Genomic DNA, 18603 nt, shown 5'->3' with positions numbered 1-18603 from the left:
GAGAACATCTCCTTTCTCCCTCACTCGTGTATATCATAAACACCTTAGGGCATGGACCATACCTCCAGCCACACATATTATAGTAACTAGTAGAGCAAAGCCCTCACGCAAACCTGACACTGCTGTAATTAGAGACATCACTGGAAACCTAAACAGCATTGAAATCCTAAAGAAAGAAATGCTAAAAGGGGAAAACATTTTTTTTTTAAATGTCATTAAGACTGCATTGTGGCTCCTATAACGGGGAATGGACTGATGGAGCAGCGACAGCATTTCCTAACTTCTAGTAACATTGCTTGTTTCCTTTCGAACAAATGATAATGCAGCAGAGATGCTTCAAACATTGCAAAGCTTAAGAGTGAAGTAAAGACTGCTGTAATTTCAGATGCAAAATACTATAGAGTTACCTCTTCAAGACACAATCATTAATGAAATAACTTGGACACATCTGTCAAAAATGCAGGAGGCATTGCCTTGACTATGAAAACAGGGAGCGGACACAGAAAGGCAAAATGCCCTGTTCAAGATCACACAGTCGACTCGTGGAACTGACCAGTTGACTCTGGTCTTGCACTCAAGTCCACAGGCCAAGCATGACACTCAGGGCTATGAAGTACCGGATCGATGAACATTTGCCTTCTGAGTGCTCCAATAATGAAGCACTGTGAAAGGAATACGGGCTGGCTTTGCAGGTCAGCATTATGCAAAGACCTCTGAAAAACCACAGGAGCCGTTCACGTATTGGAATGCATTTTTCTCTGACCTCTTTGGAGATAAACCAGCTGGATTAGGTTACACCAAATGTCCACCTCGCTGCTATCTTTATTCTAATTGTGAATGACAAATAGTATAAGCATGAGGCAATTATGTAGGAATGCTTCCCAGAATACTCCTGCAGCCCTCCACAGCACAGGATTTTGCAACGTTTTAGTAACACTAGCTTTACCTGAAAGAAAACAAGGGGAAAAAAAAAAAAAAATCAATTTCCCAGACATAAGCTGCATAACCACCTAGGAAAGAAAACAGCTGTAGTTCCAAGGTCATGTACAAGATGCTCTTTAATCTTAGTAAATGGCATGAAAACACTAAAAGTTTGACAATGACACAGCTTTTGTATGGATAATACAAAATCCTGGAAATCCAAAAAATACTGTATAGTGTTGTTCCATACAGTCAAAGTAACAGCAGTGCTCCTTGGCAAGTAAAATAATAATCTGCTCACCTACTGATTTCCAGTTTTAACCTATTGATTTCCAGAAGACTTAAAGTCTTCTCTGCATATTTCTCCTCATCAGATATGTTACGCAGGTTCAGTTTCTCCTTATGCTTAGACAGGCATTCTTTAAAATATTTAAAACAAAAAAAAATATCCTCGCAGATGCAACTGACTGCATCAGAGCTTAGTAACAAAATGAATTTTTTTGTAGCCAACATCAGGTTTTTTGACGTCTTTCCCAGCAAATGTTTTCCACCATCTCTCAGCTGCTCTCAGTGTACCCTGGAATCTGCCTACACTCCTATTTCTCGCTTCTCATACAGGATAACTGGACTATAAAAAGGAAGGAAAGCACTGCACCCTACGGACACCTGACACCATGTTTCCTTTTAAAGGACTTCTGGTCCTTTAAAAGCTTCAGCTTTTTTAGGCTTAGTAGGGAAGATTTTCTGCATGAACACAGGAGATGGGTTCAGTGGCTGAAGCATTATCGAAACACTGGAGACACACATTCAACTGTTCAGAAAGCAAAAATGTAATACAAATCAAAAGCAGGACGGTCTTTGGGCTCTCACAGTTCATTTCACCACCATCCAAGGTCTGGCATGCAGCTGATTTATCCTCTGAGTCACTGCTGGTTGTAACTGGGCTACTTATAAAGTAAAGTTCCTTTTTTAAGAACTGATTGTACATTGTTCCTAGCTGACCGGAACCTGGCTTCAGCAACAAAAATCTTTCCTTGTCTGGAAACAACTGTCCTTACATCCCTAGGCTAGATTAAATCAGCATTTGCAGTTCTCTTCTAAGTCCTATACCTGTCAATTAAAGAGATAAATGAGCAAGGATGATTCTCACTCATTTTCCTCCAAGATCCTGAGCTCATACTCTCTAGATGGCAGTGATGGCACACACTGCCCACTGCTTTCTGGATACCAGAAGCTGCATTCACACAGCTCATGTGGAGTGGAAGCATTCAACTAACCATCATGCTTACACTGCTGGATCTTCATTACAAACCATTCCCTTCTGTACGCATCGCTGCCTTATCTGCTATAAAAGGTCTGCTCTATTTAAAAGCAATAGGAGAATGGGAAAATCTCCTGGTATAAAAGACAGATTCTTAGGTTAACGTCAATTCTACAGGAAGAAAAACAGCTCCTTCCAGACTCTGTGCTGATCTTTCGCAAAGGTGCCTTTCTACAGTGTGAGGACAGAGGAGTACTATGTAGACTGAGTCTTGGGGTCATACGCGTAGTAGGCAGATCTGTTTTAAACCTCTAGATAAGGCACTCAGAAAGAGGATCCTTTTTTTAGGAAATACACAGAGATTCTTGCATAACATTTTCTGCTGCACAGCATCTTTCCACCATTTTTAAGTTTATAGGAGATTTGGCACAGTTTTTAGCCACAGTTTTAGTCTAAAAGACTTTCCTAAAAGAAATTAAAGCAAAACTCTTCTTGGGAAGTGAATTTGAATAAGCCTGTGTTCAGTGTGCTGGGTGACTCTGAAGGGGATCCTGCTGAACCTTGGCTTTTCCTGCAAGCTCCTGAGCGCTTCCGGATGAACCGGCAGTTCTTGTTGCGGATGTTTCCCTTCACTTCCATGACCCTGGCAGATTTCACAGCTTAAAGAGGGGAGAAAAGAGCAATAAGAGATGTTTAGTCTTCTCATATAGTGAGGTCCCACTCTGCAAAGCAATACGGAGGGCAGGAGAGAAGCCTTTTCTTCTTCTCTTCCCCCACCATGCAAAGTTCTCCTACCTGCTTCCATGAGCTTCAGCTCTCTGCACCGCTCCTCCTCCATCTTCTTCCTGTAGTCTCCAAACATGGCTCTCATGAGCTGACGCTTCTTCACCAGTGGAGCCTTGTCATTGCGCAGTGTCTTGATTGCACGGAGAGCCTCCTCGACTGAAGCAGCGCAAAGGAGAAACAACGCACCGTTTAAGACTCCCCACTGGCTCTGCCCCTGCATGCCTGCCAACCCTTCCCGCAGGGGAGATCTCTCGTTTACTTGAATGCTTACCCTGCTTTGGAGTGGATTTCTGTGTCTTCAGGCCAAGTTCCAGCTGTTCCACACACCAGTCCACCTCCTTCCACAGCTGGTCATCTGACTGCTATGCAACATGGAGCAGAGTGAGCGTGAGGAAATAAGTAATTCAAAAATTAGAGCAGGGGTTGCTACACAGGAAAAAAAGGTATCTGCGTAAAGTCAGGATTCAAAATTTCATGTTCTGGTGATCACTTTATAGACTTCATGACATTTTCCCTATAGTGTTTTTCATTGGATAAACTTAAAGCACTGGACAAATGTTTAGTTGCAACTCACTGCCTCTATTTGATGGATTTAATATTTGGCAGCCATTCAGACGATGCTGTTTTCTGGAAAGCTGTCCAGGGCCTTTCCTCTGAAAGATGCTGTCAAATCAACTTACACATGGGAGGAATAAGGATTAACAACAAAACCCCCTACCTCCAAACCTGCCCGAAATCAAAAAGTAAACAACGGACAAAATCAGAAGCCGAGTCTTGGTGTCTAGGTTCCCGTGTGCTTGCTCAACCAGAAATGCATGAGGAGAAGGAAGCTGAAGCCCATGAAGATGGAAGAAGCCAAGTCCCATCGAGCAAAGCCAGCTGGCTAACTGAGCAGCGGAAGGGAGAAAGAAACAGGGCTGCACCCTGGGGCTGAAGCAATTCTTAACTGCTACGTACATGTAAACACAAAAGCCCTCATGCCATCTCCTTCTTTTCCTTACAACAGTCTCCTTCTAATGGACTGGAAGGGCTTTACATCATCTTCAAATCTTTCTAACTTTCTGGTACTCAGCAGTGTTCATTGGTAGGGTTGTTGGTGAAGCAGCACTTTGGATGGAATGCTTCAAGAGGCAGGTGAATACTCAGTGCGCCTTCCACGTCGAATATTAATGAAGGCAAGTTTTTTGTAATTTTGGATTTCAGTATTGCTAAGCTGGCATTGTTTGTTAATAGTAACTACACCAGTGCTGAAAAGAAAAATAAAATTAAGACCTGCACCTTAGCAGAACATTAGAAAACCTCAGGGTGTGCCTTAATGGTGTGTTTACGCATAACTTGCAACTTCAGTCGATTTCTGGGCCACACCTTACAGTGGGAACCTTCTCGGAAGCACCCTTAAGCTTTGCACCAGACCCAGCCACGGTCTCGGCTACACCAGGTAGCAGCTCTGCACCTCGGCTTTCCTATTTGCATTATGTGAGCAATTCATCCTACCTGCTAACATGCAAATCAGGGGTACAGTACCTGGTTCAGCACACACAGATACCAGCTTGGCACTAACTGAGGACAGTTACCTCCATTTTTTATTTTTATTTTTTTTAAAAACATGGCACCCAGCTTCCCAGGATTAGCCATCACAAGTCTAAACATGAAACGTTTCAGCACAAGTCTGAAGCAGACAACAAAGGACCATTAACTTCCTTTCCACTGGTTACGTTCCTCAACTGTCTAGCAGAGAAAGAAAACAACTGCTGTAAGAAATAAGCAGCAATCCTGGTCTTTCAGCTTTTGCCTCAAGCCAGTATACTAACTGTTAAACTATGCAAAGAGATAAAGCTTCTCTTTTGCTCAAGGGTTTACAAATTATGGGATCCCATCAATATTTAAATACCTGAGAGGTCTCATCCTGGTGGGACGTATCTTTATTTTGACATCTGTTAGCTTCTGCCTTTGCCTTCCTGTTGATCTCCGTTTCTTCTATCTCCTTTTTACTGACAGATGTTTTTTGTTTCTTCTTCTTTTTCTTCTTCTGGGCAGCTCCATCTGCTGTTGATTTCTCTGTCACTGTGTCACCTCCAGGAGCAGTCTCTGGTTGGGGGGTCTTTAACGTGACATGGCTTCTATCCTCTTTGGGTGCACTACCTGTAGTTTGAGTCAATTCAGGCTTCTGCAAGGCTGAAATCTGTGGCATACCTGCTGATTCAGTAGGCAGTGAATTACCCAGCACTTCATGATCTGCTGTATGCTCTATATGTTGGTTTGCTGGAACTAATTGAACTAGAGGACAGTCTTCATCTGGGATAGCAAAGTTGAAAGCAAACTTGGGTTCTTGTCCAGAGGCAGCAAAACTCAAGGCTCCATTCCAGTTCTCCTGCTCGGTGCGTCTTACATTGGTTTGTATCTGCTCAGCACCACTGACAGCAGGGACTGCTTCCAAAGGTGTGCCAGTTGCTTCTGGGTCGATCTCAGAAAGTGTAAAATCAAATCGGAAGCTGTTGTCAGATGACATGAACCACTTTGGCTTTGCCTCAGAGATTTGGTCAGATTGTTTCCCATATATCACACCATCTGAAGCCTGCCCATTGCTTTGCTGTACTTCCACATCACCAGGTTTCACGTCTAGAAAAGATAAACAATAATGTTTCTATCAATATACCAGTTTCCTACTATGGGGATGCCCCGGCTACTGCAGCTCCCTCTGTAAGGCACTGCCGCAGAGAGGCAATCCAATCAAAAGCTGCAGTGTAAGAAATCTACAGAAAAAAACCAAATATCACCATCCCCTGAATGGATGGTTCAAGCTCACCTGCCTTCTCCATGCTCTTCTGATCCTCAGCCATCTTGAGACGAAAATCCCCAAACATGTGGTTCATCACTTGTCGCTTCTCCACAAAAGGAGTCTCACAGGAGCGCAGGACCTTGAGAAGGTGCTGTGTCTCCTCTGCTGCCCTCAAGAAAAAGACCAAGAGAGACAAGAAACAGGTTATGGTGGGCCTTACAAACCATATTGTGGGACGCTGATGACTGGGTCTCCTCTGAATGTGTTCTGTGTTCATACCACCTCTGACTAATCCATGACTGGCATTTGATTGAAAGCAAACTCCAAGTGCTTCTAGAAGCTGAAATACCATGAAATGTTCTCAAAGGGAAAAAAAAAAAAAAATAGATCTTAACTGCTTATTATATACGGTAAGAATGTTACACTGCAGTAAGTGCACTACTCATTAGTAGTAGCTGTTGCACAGAAGCTACACAGGGCTTAACAACCCTTCCCCCAAAGGAGCTAACAAATCCAAAAGCCTAGCTTGGTGTCTCTTCTCTGGAAAACTGGAAAAAATCTGACTGATTAGTGAGCACACCCCGAAAAGCAGGACTCTTGCTTGACTCTCATACAAACCGGCCTGACCACAAGAGTAATCCTAATTCTTTGTGTCAGAGGAAATTCTCTAAAAAGCATAATTGTTCTTCTGTGAGCGGTCCCCAGAGACCTCAGTTTGGGAACTCCAGATATGCATAGTCTTCTAGTGTTTGTCTCACACATTTTAAGCCACAAAACCGCTTGATGTACTAGACTAGTATTTTGGAACGGGCACACACTCATCTCTCTTGGCTGCAGTGCATCTCTCTGGGACTCTCCAAATGAGGTGTATCTTGCAGATCCAACACTGAGAGTCCCACGCTAGGAACAGAGTAACGGCATGCAAGTGCGAGGCAGAAATGCCGCAGCGGGGCTGTAGCCACCCACAAAAGTGGGATGTATCTTCACAGCACCTGGGCGTCAGGGTCCTGAGCACACATTTCTCCCTACTTCAAGGGGTTTAGCTGGCTGCATTCAAGGCCTGCTCGCTAATAAGAGCTGTTACAAAGAAAGAACTAGAAAAAGCTTCAGGGGAACATCTCCCCTCCCTCACTTGGGAGTTATTTTAAGCTGAGGATCTCATGCATAGCACTGCTGCAGCCAGGTACCTCATTGATCCAGACCTTGAATTCCTGGCTAGAGTTTGGATCTGCCTCATCGCCGCAGACTTCTCTGGCGATCCGGACTCCAGGCAGAGCCTGCTTACCATCAGCAGTACTGCTTTGCTCTCCTGTGTCGGGTACTGTGCAAGCGGGCCCTTTTCTGGCCATGTCATTGCCTCTGCTTGCCTTGTCACTGTGCTCAGCTCCTGCCTCCCCTCCAGGAGCAGCCCTCCCCTGCTGCTGCTGGACACTAGGTACCGAGCACAAGATATGGGTGTAACAAAACGGTCTGACGCTCAAGCATGGTGTGTGGGCATGTATTAGTCACTGCTCATCCTCAGGTGCACTGGCAAACACTCATCTACGCATCTTACAAAGGGTAGCCACACCCCTCCTCTAAATGTTAAGTACTAGCCATCAGTAGGAGCAGGACATACATCTTCATATATTTACAGGTTGGACTGACTAGATCAAACTGTGATCTTCTGAAAAGTATTTTATAGGATTTTATCTTTCACGTAGTTTCTCCTTGGAAGAAGAACAACGAGGAACAAGCTCCACAAAAAAAACGTACTGGCGTTTAAGGGCCAGATGCGCTGACACAATATTTCCTTAAGACTGGAAAACAAAAGCAGAGCTGTAGCAGAACCAAATAACAAGCCGATAGATGGGAAAATGAGAACATGAGAAAGAATACAGAAAACAGGGAGAATGAACGTCACAGGAATGAAAGATAAAGTGCTTCCAGACAGATAGTTCTTAAAGGTCAATGCTTTATGTTGTTTTGTACTCAGAACAAATCCCATACAACACAAGCACAGGAAACAGAGGGAGAGAAGAAACAGAAAAATGTCCAGGTCTGCTAAATCAGAACTGAGGTTGGAACATGCCTGCAGATTGTGAAAGAAGCAACATACCTTGTTTTGGGGTTGGGTTGAGGTGAAGATTTGCCTCCAGCTGCGAAATGCACCACTGCAGCTCATCTTGGAATGTGCCTTGGGGAGCCTTGGACATGGGATAGGGGAAGGCACAATGTTTAAAAGAAGCACAAATCTCTCACCTGCAAAATTGATTCCAAAACTGAGTTTTCTGAAGTCCTCTCCACTCTCATGGCAGATCAGACTAGTGGGTCATAAACCCCTTTTCTGGCTTTACGCTTGAGGTGTGTTGTGTAACAGCTAAATTTATACCATAAATCAACACAGCACAGGGTGGGACACCTGCTATGCAATATTCCCTATTTGGAGGGCACCAAATAAGCCCTCTTCATTACAAAAATTAGAGACAATAAACTCTTATAGCAGTAAACCACCCACTGCTGGCAAGCCAGGACTTCCCACAGATTGTTGGGGTTTTTTTTTCCCTTTTTTCTCTTTCTCCCTTTTTAAAGGCCCCAAATGGAAGATTTCTCATTTTTCCTGAAGCTTATTCTATGGCATAATATGTCTCCACAGCAGGAAATTTCCCTCCAGCACTGCTCTGGCAATACACAGAATTTATCTTTATGCTAAACACAAGTCCTTAAGACTACCTGTGCTGTATTTTTACCCTGTCTGCCTCCTGCTAAGCAGGTGGAAAGTAAGGCTTAGAAGTCCGCCTGTGAACAAGACAGTCGTTACAACGCATTAGGAAATGAAAAACATCTTGCCTTAGCAGAATAACGAGGTGACCAGGAATTGGGCAAGGTAGGCGCGAGTGCTAGGGAAGTCCTTTAAAGAAAAGGACGTTAAAGAAAAGGCACCGCTGCGGGCTGGAGAACAGCCTGGGCCTGGAGAAGAGTGCCTCGGCAAAGGGCCGGGGGAGAAGAGGGTGCCTCAGAACAGAAGCGAGAGGCAGAGAGGGGCCGAGCAAAGCTCTTACCCGCTCCATGCTGGGCAGTCTCCGCGCCGCTACGGGGAGGAAACCGGGCCCCTCTGCTACCGCCCACCTCCGGTCACGGAACAGCGTGTGGGCTCCCGGGCTCCAGCTCCGCCCGGGCCGGGGCCGGCACCAGCGACTGGGGCCCGAGGCCTGCCCGCCGCCCCGCGGCCCGGCCTGAGGCAACCGCCGGGGCCCGACGGGTGAAGGCGGGACGGACCCGGCCGCCGTGCACCGCCCAAAAGTCTCCCCCCGCCGCGGTCCGCCCGCCGCCCCTCCGGCCGCTCGCCCGGCCCCGCGCCTCCGTTCCGCCCGCCGCGCTGAGGGGAAAGCGGGGCCCGTCCGGGCCCGCCTCGGCCCTCGGGGCCCCGGCACCCAGCCCGGACCCGCCGGGGAGGGACGGGGAAAGGCCCCGCTGCCGGCCGGGGGCGAGGGGGCTCGTCACAGACCGCCATGGGCCGCCACCGGGGCAGCCCCTCCGCTCGGGCCGGGGCAGCCGCGGGGGAAGGCCCGGGCAGGTCACCTCCCTGCCAGGCCCTGCAGCGCCTGCCTCGCCGGGGCCTGCGCAGGGAGGGCCGGGGGAAGGCCCGGGGTGCCGAGGCACGAAGCCTTCCTCCGAAGCCGGCGAGCCAAGGCGGGGGACGCTTCGGCGGGAGGGCGGATCAGAGGAGCCGAGCTCCCACCTTGGTGGTGCATTTGTCCCCCCCCAAGCTCACCTCCCTCTCCCCTGAGCCCCACAGCGAGCTGCTGGGCCACATTGCCACCGCCGGGACGCTGGCTGTCCAGCTGCGGCCTTCCTCCGTGGGACCAAATCCCACGGCACCTTCAGGAGCACCCAGATCAGTGTCGTCCCCATCAAGACACAGAGGCCCAAGGGCCACGGCGCCGGTGGCAGCTCGCGTCCCAGCCTGACACACGCCATGCCACCGTACACCACCATGGGTAGGGTACAGCGTACTTTCAGCAGACGAAAAAGGGTAATACACATATACAGGTATTGTCTTAATTCCATTTCTATTTTAGATTTCCTTTTGATTATTTAATTTTGTAAATAAAAAAAAGTTAGACACCTTGTTTCATATGCTTTTTTTTTCCCTTGGATTTTTTTCAATAGCAGTCAAAAGTGCCCCCGCTGAGATTTGTACTGCGGTGGCACTTCACATTCCATAGCACAGTATTTGATGTCTCTTTCAGATGCTTCAAATCGTGGAGGTTATAGTTTCTGCTGACGTTGGCAGTTGATGTTAGAAATTCTCCAAGGCTGCCAGTTATTCCAGCAGGGCTCTAAAGTGCTAGGAAAGCACTTCCAAATGTTGCTGTTAAAGGTTATAAAAAGGTACTGGAAAAATTGGCACACTTCTGCCAATCCCAACCAGACTTTTGTCTTCCCTTACAACCTCCACCCTCCTAAGACTTAGCCCTTATCTGAGCCCTCCCCTCACTACAAAAACCATCTAATTGGTTTGAGGCTTCTCAGAGGTTGTCTAAGACTTATCGCAAGGCTTTTCTGACTGCGGTGGGTTCGAAATCAGCATCAGTCTTCACATAGAAGTGTCCAAGTGTCAGGAAAAGAGCTGACAGTCAAGTACTGGAGAAGATAATAATGAGCACGGGAATAATGAGCTATCAGCAACTGTCTTGAAAGGCCAGAATCCCACTGCAGTTCTCCTCTCCCTCAAGCCCTGAGCCGGACCGAGGGCTCATGAACCTGTCACCACCAGTCTGGATGCATCCCCTAAAGCAAAAGCTTCCCGTCTGTGGCCTGAGGAATGCACAAATCCATCAGACGATGCACAGGCTCTACTAGGTATGGCTGGGCACAGAGCCTGCGGAACCCATCTAGACAGAACAAAGGGTTAAGAGGAACATTGCTTTCTGTGCAGGATGCTGTCCATGTCTCCAGCCGAAACCACGTGCTGTGGACTCAATGCCCATGCAGGGAAAAGGCACAAAGGACCAGCAATGCCTCGTTTTTCCTGGGTTTGATCTCTGCCCTGAGGATTCAGCCCACATGGATTCACAGCCCCACAATGGCACCAAGTCGGCGAGCTGTGACAGCCTTGCTCCGAGGACACATGACAGAGGGACTGCCGGGGGATCAGAACGTGATCCTCAACTTCTGCTGACACAACAGGAACCTTTTAATGTGAAGAGCTGCGAGCTGAGCTGGTGGAAGCTGACGTCTAACCAGCCACGGCTGCCCGGGAGCGAGGCAAACAGCAGGCAGAGGAATGGAAATGGCTTGAGCCTGCCTCGGGCATGGGGCAGGTTAGTGTGTGCTGTATAAAACAGTGCAAAGGCTGGGACAGCTTCACACTGCTGTAAGACGGCGACAGGAGCACCTCTGTCTGGGGACTCCATGCAGGACAGCCGTGCAGTCCTTCAGGTCACTCCAGGGACTGACAATCCCCCCCAACACAGATCTGCCTGCTTTCCCCACTCCGCCAACTGAGCACCAACAAATTTGTTGCAGGCATGGCTGTAACTGGAAGCAGTGGTTGCGCTGGAAAACACAGCTCTTTGGTATGAGGCTCCTTTAAGGGAGTTGCAGGAAGGAATTAAAAAAAAAAAAAAGAGAGAAGTGGGGTGGTTACCAAAGCTGCTAACCACAGTGCCAGGGAGCCTCGGAGGGCACCAGGACAGCCCAGTGTCACATGCCTAACGCATCCTGTCTCCAGACTTCCTCGCCTGCAATGTACGTGGCTTGCACATAAAGACTGTCATTCAGCATCAGGAAATCTGCATCAGACAAGAGAGAAAGGAAGCAGCTGTCAGAGAAATGGAGCAGCTGAAGCTGGCTGGGAAGAGCTGGGCTCAGTGGGGAAGAGCTTCTCCCCACCCCAGAAATGGCAGCAGGACAGCAGTGTGGTGCCATCCTTGCTATGGCAGCTCTGCTCCATGCTTGGCTGAGATGTGGGGGTCTCTCCAGAAGGCTCACGAAACACCACCAGCATCCAAGGGAAAAACCACTGGAGCAAAAGCCCAGAGCAAATCCCAGGCAGAGCGCGTCTCCCTGCAGCTCCCACTGAAGCGGGGGATGAACATGCGTTCACAGCAGCCCCTGCTTTGCTTCAGCACCCGGGAGCCCTCACACCGTTGTCCCCATACCAGTACCTGCTGTCCCCATACCAGTACCTGCATCAGAGTCGTAATTTAGGGTCCCCTTTTCGTGTTCAATCCCCAGGAGCTGGGCGGGATGCAGAGACGCTGCCTCCAACGCGGTCTCTACCGAGCACCCTTGGACAGAGAAGCGGGGAGACATTAGGGCAGCAAACAGCCCCGTTGGCAGAGCAGCCCAAACGCCCCTGGCTAAGGCAGCTGTCAGCCTGGCAAGGACCTGAGCTGGAACACCCTCGCCACAGCCGGATGGAGCTGGGGAGGGGAAACATCCCTATGGGAGACAGTGGGAAGAGGAGAACTGAACGGCTAGGGGAAAATCGTTCACCTTTGTGAGAAAGGAGCAGGAGAGTTCACCTCTCATTAGTGCTATGGGTTAAAATGAAACTTCCCCTCAAAAAGGTGCTCATCTGAAGCCAGTGCCGCTGATCCCAGCCCTTCTCATCATGTCTCAGGGGAGAAGGAATGTTCCCTGGTGGAGCGGACACAGCTGGCAAGAGCGAGACCTCTTCCCATGTCAATGTAGGGAGCAACAGCTTGTGGACAAGGCTCACTTACCTGTGGCTTCTTGGAAGTGTCGCACACACGTGTCCATGGTAGCCACACTACCGCTCAGGGTCTTTGTGCCTGGGAGAGGAACAGGATGGCACTGAGCAGGTCCCACAACTCATAGCAAGGAGAAGCAGGGTGGTGGGAAAGCATAACGTGACCAGAAGGGGCAGAAATCCTGGGCTGCATGAGGAGCAAGTTGAAGGGCCCGCAGCCATTGCTGCCGAGTGACAGAACGAGGCAAGAGAGAGCCCGTGCTGGCAACGCAGGGAGAGGTACCGGGATGTCACCCCACAGCTCCACCGTAAGACCAGCTGGACTGGGTGAAACTAGCTCACAACGCAGGCACCTGCTGCCAGGGACAGAGGAAGGGAACTGAGAAAGGAATGATCCTTCTCTGAAATACCTTCCCAGTCTCCAACTGCTTGCAGCTTAGGGAACTTGGTTAGCAAGAAGTGGTAGTGTTATAGTAAAGACAAGGGACAATAAGTATCTGTAGGATTTCTCTGTCCTTTCTGACCCCGCTGGAACCTCTGGCATCCATGACGCTGGGCAATGAGGCATTCAAAGGTGTTGCAGACAGCTACAAATTGACAGATTCCTCCTCACTCCATGAAGATGGGGCACTTCTGCGCTTTATGAGGTGCCTCATTCTCCCCAGGGCCAAGTCACTGCAGAGCCATCAGGCACCAAAACCCGAGAGGGTGGCACAAGCGCTGCCTCACACCAACAGGCACTGCGAGGTGTGCTGAGCTCTCCAGGAACGGGTGCGAGTGGCAGCGCTGTCCCCAGCTCTTTAGCAAGAGGCAGTTACCTGCAATGTAGGTGTTCAGCCCATCGATCTCCACCACCTGCTGACCCAGCGTGTGCCGACCTGGGGCCAGCCCCATGCCAGCGATCGCATCCGTCACCAGCACCAGGCCTGAGGAACACAAGGAAAGAGGCTGCGTTAGCTTCGCAGCTGGATCTTGCTGCAGCTCTGAGCACTGCGCCACACTGGCCCTCCCAGAGAGGGGCCAAGGTGTCTCTGGCCACATCCAACCAAAGCAAGAGGGCTGGTGGATCAGCACACATGGCTGTGACCTCTTTCAGGGAGTGAGGGCAGCACGCCACAGCACTTGCACGAGTGTTTTGTGGGAGGTGGCACAGCGCTCGGGACGGCTGGTGACACTGCGTGGGCCTGGCATGGCTCACCTTTGGGGTGGGCTCGGTGGGCGATTCGCAGGGCGGCAGGGTTGGTGTGGATGCCATCAGAAATCATGCCGTAGAAGACCCTGCGCCCAGCAGGGATCTTGTCACTTGTCAGCAGCCCCACGATCCCAGGGTCACGATGGTGGAACTGCCCGAGGGGAGAGAGGACAAGCTGTGGAGCATCACCAGGACTTGCGGGCTGAGACCCTTCCCATCAGGGGATGCAGCTGCCATCTCTATCAAATAGTGCCTGGCAGCTGGGTGCTCCATCCTTTACCAGACAAATCTGGGCATTTCCTCGAATTTCAAGTCTGCTGCAGCCCTGACTCTCTTTTAGATCAGGCAGTAGAAACGTGAAGCCAGAGGTTCAGTGCTGAAACCTCATTGCAAGGCCTGTTATGAAACAAGCTGGGGAGAGTATGCATCCATGGGGAGCAGGAGAGAAAGCACCAAAAGCAGTACCAGTGCAGGGCGAGTGCCCTCAGCTACTCACCGGCAACATGGCATTGAAGAGGTGAGTGATGAAGGTAGCACCGTGCTGCACAGCCTCCTCAGCCTGGGAGAGATTAGCCACCGAGTGACCTGGGAACAAAGACCAACGCACGATTTTTCTGTCCATCTCTCCATTTATTTCCCTACAGGAGTGAAGACGCTCTGTCACTAGGACTCCACTCTGATGCCGCACCCTGGGCTGAGGTCTGAGATGCTAGCCTCGGCACAGAGGGGTCTGGCCATGACTGTGGAGGACTCTGGCAGTGGGTGTTTCACCTGAACACGTTCACTGTTCACATCACAGCCATCACAAATGCTGCCTTGCTCACAGAGAGTTGCCTTCAGGCTGTGCTAGAGGTCCAAGGACATGCCTTTCTGCTGCCCTCAGATATTTGAAGGCTTTATAGAGGGGTGTCAAGGGAGTAGAGACAATGGGGACTTTGCCAAGAAAGAATATGGGGATAAAACTACCCAGAAGGAAAATTCTGTTTTCCCCAACACAGACAGCAGCTCTAATGCTCTGTGGGCAAACTTTGCCTTTCTGTGGTTCTTCGCTTTATGTGGCTGTGAGGTAAGAGATGCTCAGCTGTATGAATGCCCTTCTCACTTATGGTTTAATTTCACCCTGAATAACTCCCCCATTTTTTTTTTTTTTAAAAAAGGATTTCTTTAATGATCTGAGGCAAAGAAGAGTTTGTGAAACAGAGGATAAGAAAAATGCAGCCAGTTTTAAGTGAGTGGCCTGCAAGCAGTGGAGGGACAGTGGGGAGTCCTCTACAGCGCTTCTGGTTGAAAAACAGAGTTATCAAAACTCAACAGTAACCTTTGGAAAATTATTTCACCTGTCAAACAAGGCCTAAAGCAGTTGAACTTCAGAGTTTGAACCTTTCCACATCATCAACCCTCAATTACATCTTTATTCACGTAAAACTGCTATTCTTTCCTGTGTATTTACAGCACCAAATGCAACCTTGTATTAAACTGCAGGGGCTTTTCAATCAACATGAAGTTTGGCCCTTACCGTACAAAGGGCGACAGATTTGCAGCATCAAGTGAGGTCCCCATTTGTGACAGGTCTGTCACCTCCATGTAGGCCAGGCAAAAGAAAATCCCACCCCGTCCAGTCGCACTGAGACACCATTAGAGATGCTACAGCCCCGCGAGAGGGGCTGCCTGGCCCGTGCGGCACAGGGAGACGGAGCCTCCCCACGCCTCCTCCACCCCAGCCCTTACCGAGCGAGACGCAGATGCCCCGCTTGGTGAGCTCCCGGATCACCTCACTGCTCCTCTTCATCTCTGGCGCCAGGGTGACTATCCGGACACAGTCCAGGGACCCATAGGTGGCAAGCAGGTCTTGGAAGGCACCTGCTTCAAAGGTGCGGAGGCAGTGCTCCGGGTGCGCCCCTTTCTTCTCCTTGCTGATGAACGGTCCTTCCAGATGGGCCCCTGCCCAAACAGGAACACAAAGCCATGACCATTCCTCTCCCCACCAAGGATCAAGAACCCTGCTGTGTCTACCCTGCTCCAGTCAAGCTCTTGCCATTCTCCTGCAGCAAAACACACGGCTCAGGTAACTCTGAGCTCAGCACAGCGAAAGATGAAGCGCTGGCAACTGGCCAAGCCAAGCCACCCCACTGCCATTACCCTGTGAGGCCCAAAAGGGCTGGAGCAGTGCGTGTACGATGGCAGAGACCATGGCAAAGGCCAGGCACAGGTTGAGGGAAAAAGCGGGTCTGTGCCCACCTGTGCATCCCTTCCGTCGAGAGAGCTCCAGCCCCGATTTGTGCTGTCCCTACAGTAGCTTCTTTCTCCTTAACAACGAACAAGATAATTGCCTACCTAGAGTAGCACCAGATTGGGTAGCAACGGACAAAACCACTTACCCAGGATACCTGCTCCGTGGGCTCCACCATTTCTTATACTGATCTGAGGGAGAACCTAGAGAAAGGGGTTTGTCAGACATGGCACCCCAGACACAGCACCCCAGCCTGCCAAAACAAACCCAAACGTCAGGTCCAGAGAGAGCTTTGTAGCTGGACCACTTGGGACCATCAGCCAAACACAGCCCACAAAGAAAAAGCTAGCTGCAAGCCCCGTTGTGCAAAGCTGGCCTGGGAAACATGGCTGTCTCAGTGGTCTAAAGGTTAAGAGCAAGGAATCCAGGGGTAGAGTCCAGCTCCTCATGCCCATGGCTTTTCCGCCAAGGCAGCTATCCCAGTCTCTGCAGACCCAGCCTTGGCCCTCTCACTCTTGGTACCAACCTCAGCCCTTCATCACCCTGCAGATGAGAGGGGAAGAAAGTCACTTACCTGGTGGTACACAGATGGAGGAGAGGTCACCAGGGTGGGACAGAAGGAGGTCACTCCATGGGAGAGGATTTTCTGACTGACCAGGTCAATCCCTGATTTGAAGTCATCTGTAGCCAGGGAGAAGTCCACCCCAAAGCCTCCTGCACCATGAACAAAACAGAGATGAAACTACAGCTTCCCCAGTGGATGTTTTCCCACCTGAAAATGCCAAAAAAACATTTTGCGTGACCAGAGTGAGCCGCTCCACTTGTACGGCACTGACCAGAAGCAAAGGGCTCCACCAGCACTTCTCCTGTCCTACATTCACGAGGCTCCGCGAGTACAAATCCAACCAACGCTGTCCTCCTGAAGTGCTTTTCCCCACAGCATCCCAGCGTTTTGCAAGCACCAACTTTTTATTTTGATGCAGGGCAAAATCTGAGGATTCCCCACTGACTTCCAACATAAGCTACCATAGAACAAGCCCCTCGTGACCCTCAGGAAAAGACCTATTGCAGGTAACGTTTGTTCCGTTGAGAACTCCTGCTCTGTCCTCCCTCCATCCCGGAAATGGTAGGGCAGGCATCCTGCCAGCACAGGGGCAGGATAAAATGTTGATAAAAATGAGGTTAAAAGAGGAAAGCTGGGCTGAAAACCCCACCGAGCCAAAGGGGATCAATTATGTGACAGCAGCAACCATGGGCAAAATTGTTCTTTATCGTTAGTTCGGTGACACACATCTCCCTCGAGCAGCTGAAATGCACTTGGTCATGGGCAGTACGCACACAGCAGGGTTTGAAGGTCCGGGATGGACAAACCCGGGACCCCCCACCCCCCTGCAAGCTCACATGGCTTCACCGTACCATTGATCTGGACATCGATGAAGCCTGGGGTGATGATGCTGTCCTTGCAGTCCAGCTGGATGTCAGCAGAGCCCTTCTCGTCAAAGAAGAGTTTCTCTGGGTTGAGGATCTTCCCCTCTCGCACCCACAGGTCCTCCCTGAAGGGACAGTTACACACACCCCGTCCCTGAAGGGACAGTTACACACACACCAAGCTCCTCTGCCATCTGCGGTGCAGCACACGGGGGCAGGTGGCCGTGGCCCCAGTGACAGGAGTGGCCTCAGGCAGAGCAGACCCCACTGGCACCCTCCGCCATGGGCTCTGCGATGTCTACTAGGGCAGAGCTGCTCTTCCAGCAGCGACACGACTGGCAGCCCTCTCTCTGCCTGGCCTCTGGCTTTACAAAACTCACGGGAACGGGATTTTCACGGGCTGCCTGTCAAATGTGGTGGCGATGGCCAAGGGGCCAAGGGGCTGGCAGAGGAGGCAAAATGACAGACGAGGGGAGCAGAGGGGGGCCGTACAACACTCACGCCTCGTCTCCTTCAGAAATCAGGCGGAGGGGACAAGGGACAGTGTGAGCGCGGGGGGCGAGAGCCGACAGCTGATGCACTGGGGGACCTGGGGACAGTCCCTCGGGCACGCCAGGGTCCAGGTCAGCTCCGCAGCCCGGCCGTGAGCCCCGGCACCCCGCGGTCCCCACCAGCAACCCCGGCACCCCCGGCAGCCCTCACCTCTGGAGCTGGTGGCCCCTCAGGATGCGGCAGTTGGTGAACTGGACGATGGGCGCGTCCGAGACGGATTTGTTGGACGGCATCTTGGGGCGGCGGGAGCCAGCGGGAACGGGGGACCCTCCGGTGACCGGGGTCAGGGACACGAAGCGGGGACCGGGGGTGGCGGAGCGGGGCAAGGCCGCGGCTCCGGTGCGAGCGGCTGCCGCGGGAACGGGGAGCCGGTGAGGGGCGGAGGGGCCGGGGCACCGCCCCGGGGGCAGGCGGTGGGTAGGCCCCTGCCCCTCCCCGGGACTCCGGGCCGATGCTGTGAGGAAAAGACCCCGCCGGCCTGTGCGGCCAGGCCCCGCCGCGGGACCCGGTCAGGGCCGGGCCCGGTGCAGCCCCCCCCCCTCCCCGACTCCGCGGGGCAGCGGCGGGGACCGGGACACCCGGGGGCGGGGCCGGGACGCGGGGGCGGGGCCGGGGGCGGGGCGTGGAGCGGAGCGAACGCCGGCCTTACCCCGCAGCGCCGCCGGTTCCCAGTCACGTGAGCCCGCTCAGCTGACGCGCCGGGATTTCCCCACCCGCCCCGCCCCGCCGCACGTGACCATCCTCCAAGGAGCCG

General features: G+C 51.2%; 2 protein-coding genes across 6 annotated transcripts; both read right to left on the bottom strand.

The window, feature by feature from the left end:
* Positions 1 to 1040: 1040 nt before the first annotated feature.
* C15H8orf33 (chromosome 15 C8orf33 homolog) lies at positions 1041 to 8881 on the bottom strand. Of its 4 annotated transcripts, none has more exons than XM_050906263.1 (7): positions 8789 to 8881; positions 7846 to 7988; positions 5775 to 5912; positions 4860 to 5587; positions 3240 to 3330; positions 2978 to 3124; positions 1041 to 2841 (listed from the first exon to the last, which is right to left on the bottom strand). In XM_050906263.1, the coding sequence occupies exons 2-7, from the start codon at positions 7940 to 7942 to the stop codon at positions 2648 to 2650; spliced, it is 1395 nt and encodes a 464-aa protein (XP_050762220.1). In that variant the 5' UTR covers positions 7943 to 7988; positions 8789 to 8881; the 3' UTR covers positions 1041 to 2647. The 4 variants fall into 4 exon arrangements, with proteins under 4 accessions (XP_050762220.1, XP_050762224.1, XP_050762223.1 ...); XM_050906267.1 differs by having other exon boundaries at positions 3240 to 3327; XM_050906266.1 differs by having other exon boundaries at positions 5775 to 5909.
* Positions 8882 to 9786: 905 nt separating this feature from the next.
* On the bottom strand, positions 9787 to 18320 carry AMDHD2 (amidohydrolase domain containing 2). 2 transcript variants are annotated; one of them, XM_050906300.1, is made up of 11 exons: positions 18000 to 18320; positions 17286 to 17422; positions 16444 to 16583; positions 16018 to 16072; positions 15368 to 15580; positions 14136 to 14224; positions 13646 to 13790; positions 13266 to 13373; positions 12461 to 12529; positions 11921 to 12022; positions 9787 to 11524 (listed from the first exon to the last, which is right to left on the bottom strand). In XM_050906300.1, exons 1-11 carry the CDS (start codon positions 18080 to 18082, stop codon positions 11436 to 11438), a joined length of 1230 nt encoding a protein of 409 aa, XP_050762257.1. In that variant the 5' UTR covers positions 18083 to 18320; the 3' UTR covers positions 9787 to 11435. The 2 variants fall into 2 exon arrangements, with proteins under 2 accessions (XP_050762257.1, XP_050762256.1); XM_050906299.1 differs by lacking the exon at positions 12461 to 12529 and having other exon boundaries at positions 18000 to 18260.
* Between the last annotated feature and the right edge of the window lie 283 nt (positions 18321 to 18603).

Source organism: Gymnogyps californianus, chromosome 15 (genome assembly GCF_018139145.2).
Source record: "Gymnogyps californianus isolate 813 chromosome 15, ASM1813914v2, whole genome shotgun sequence".
In the NCBI taxonomy this organism is placed as follows: domain Eukaryota; kingdom Metazoa; phylum Chordata; class Aves; order Accipitriformes; family Cathartidae; genus Gymnogyps; species Gymnogyps californianus.
Note: the sequence above shows the minus strand (reverse complement) of the source record. Positions and strands in the feature narration are given on the sequence as shown.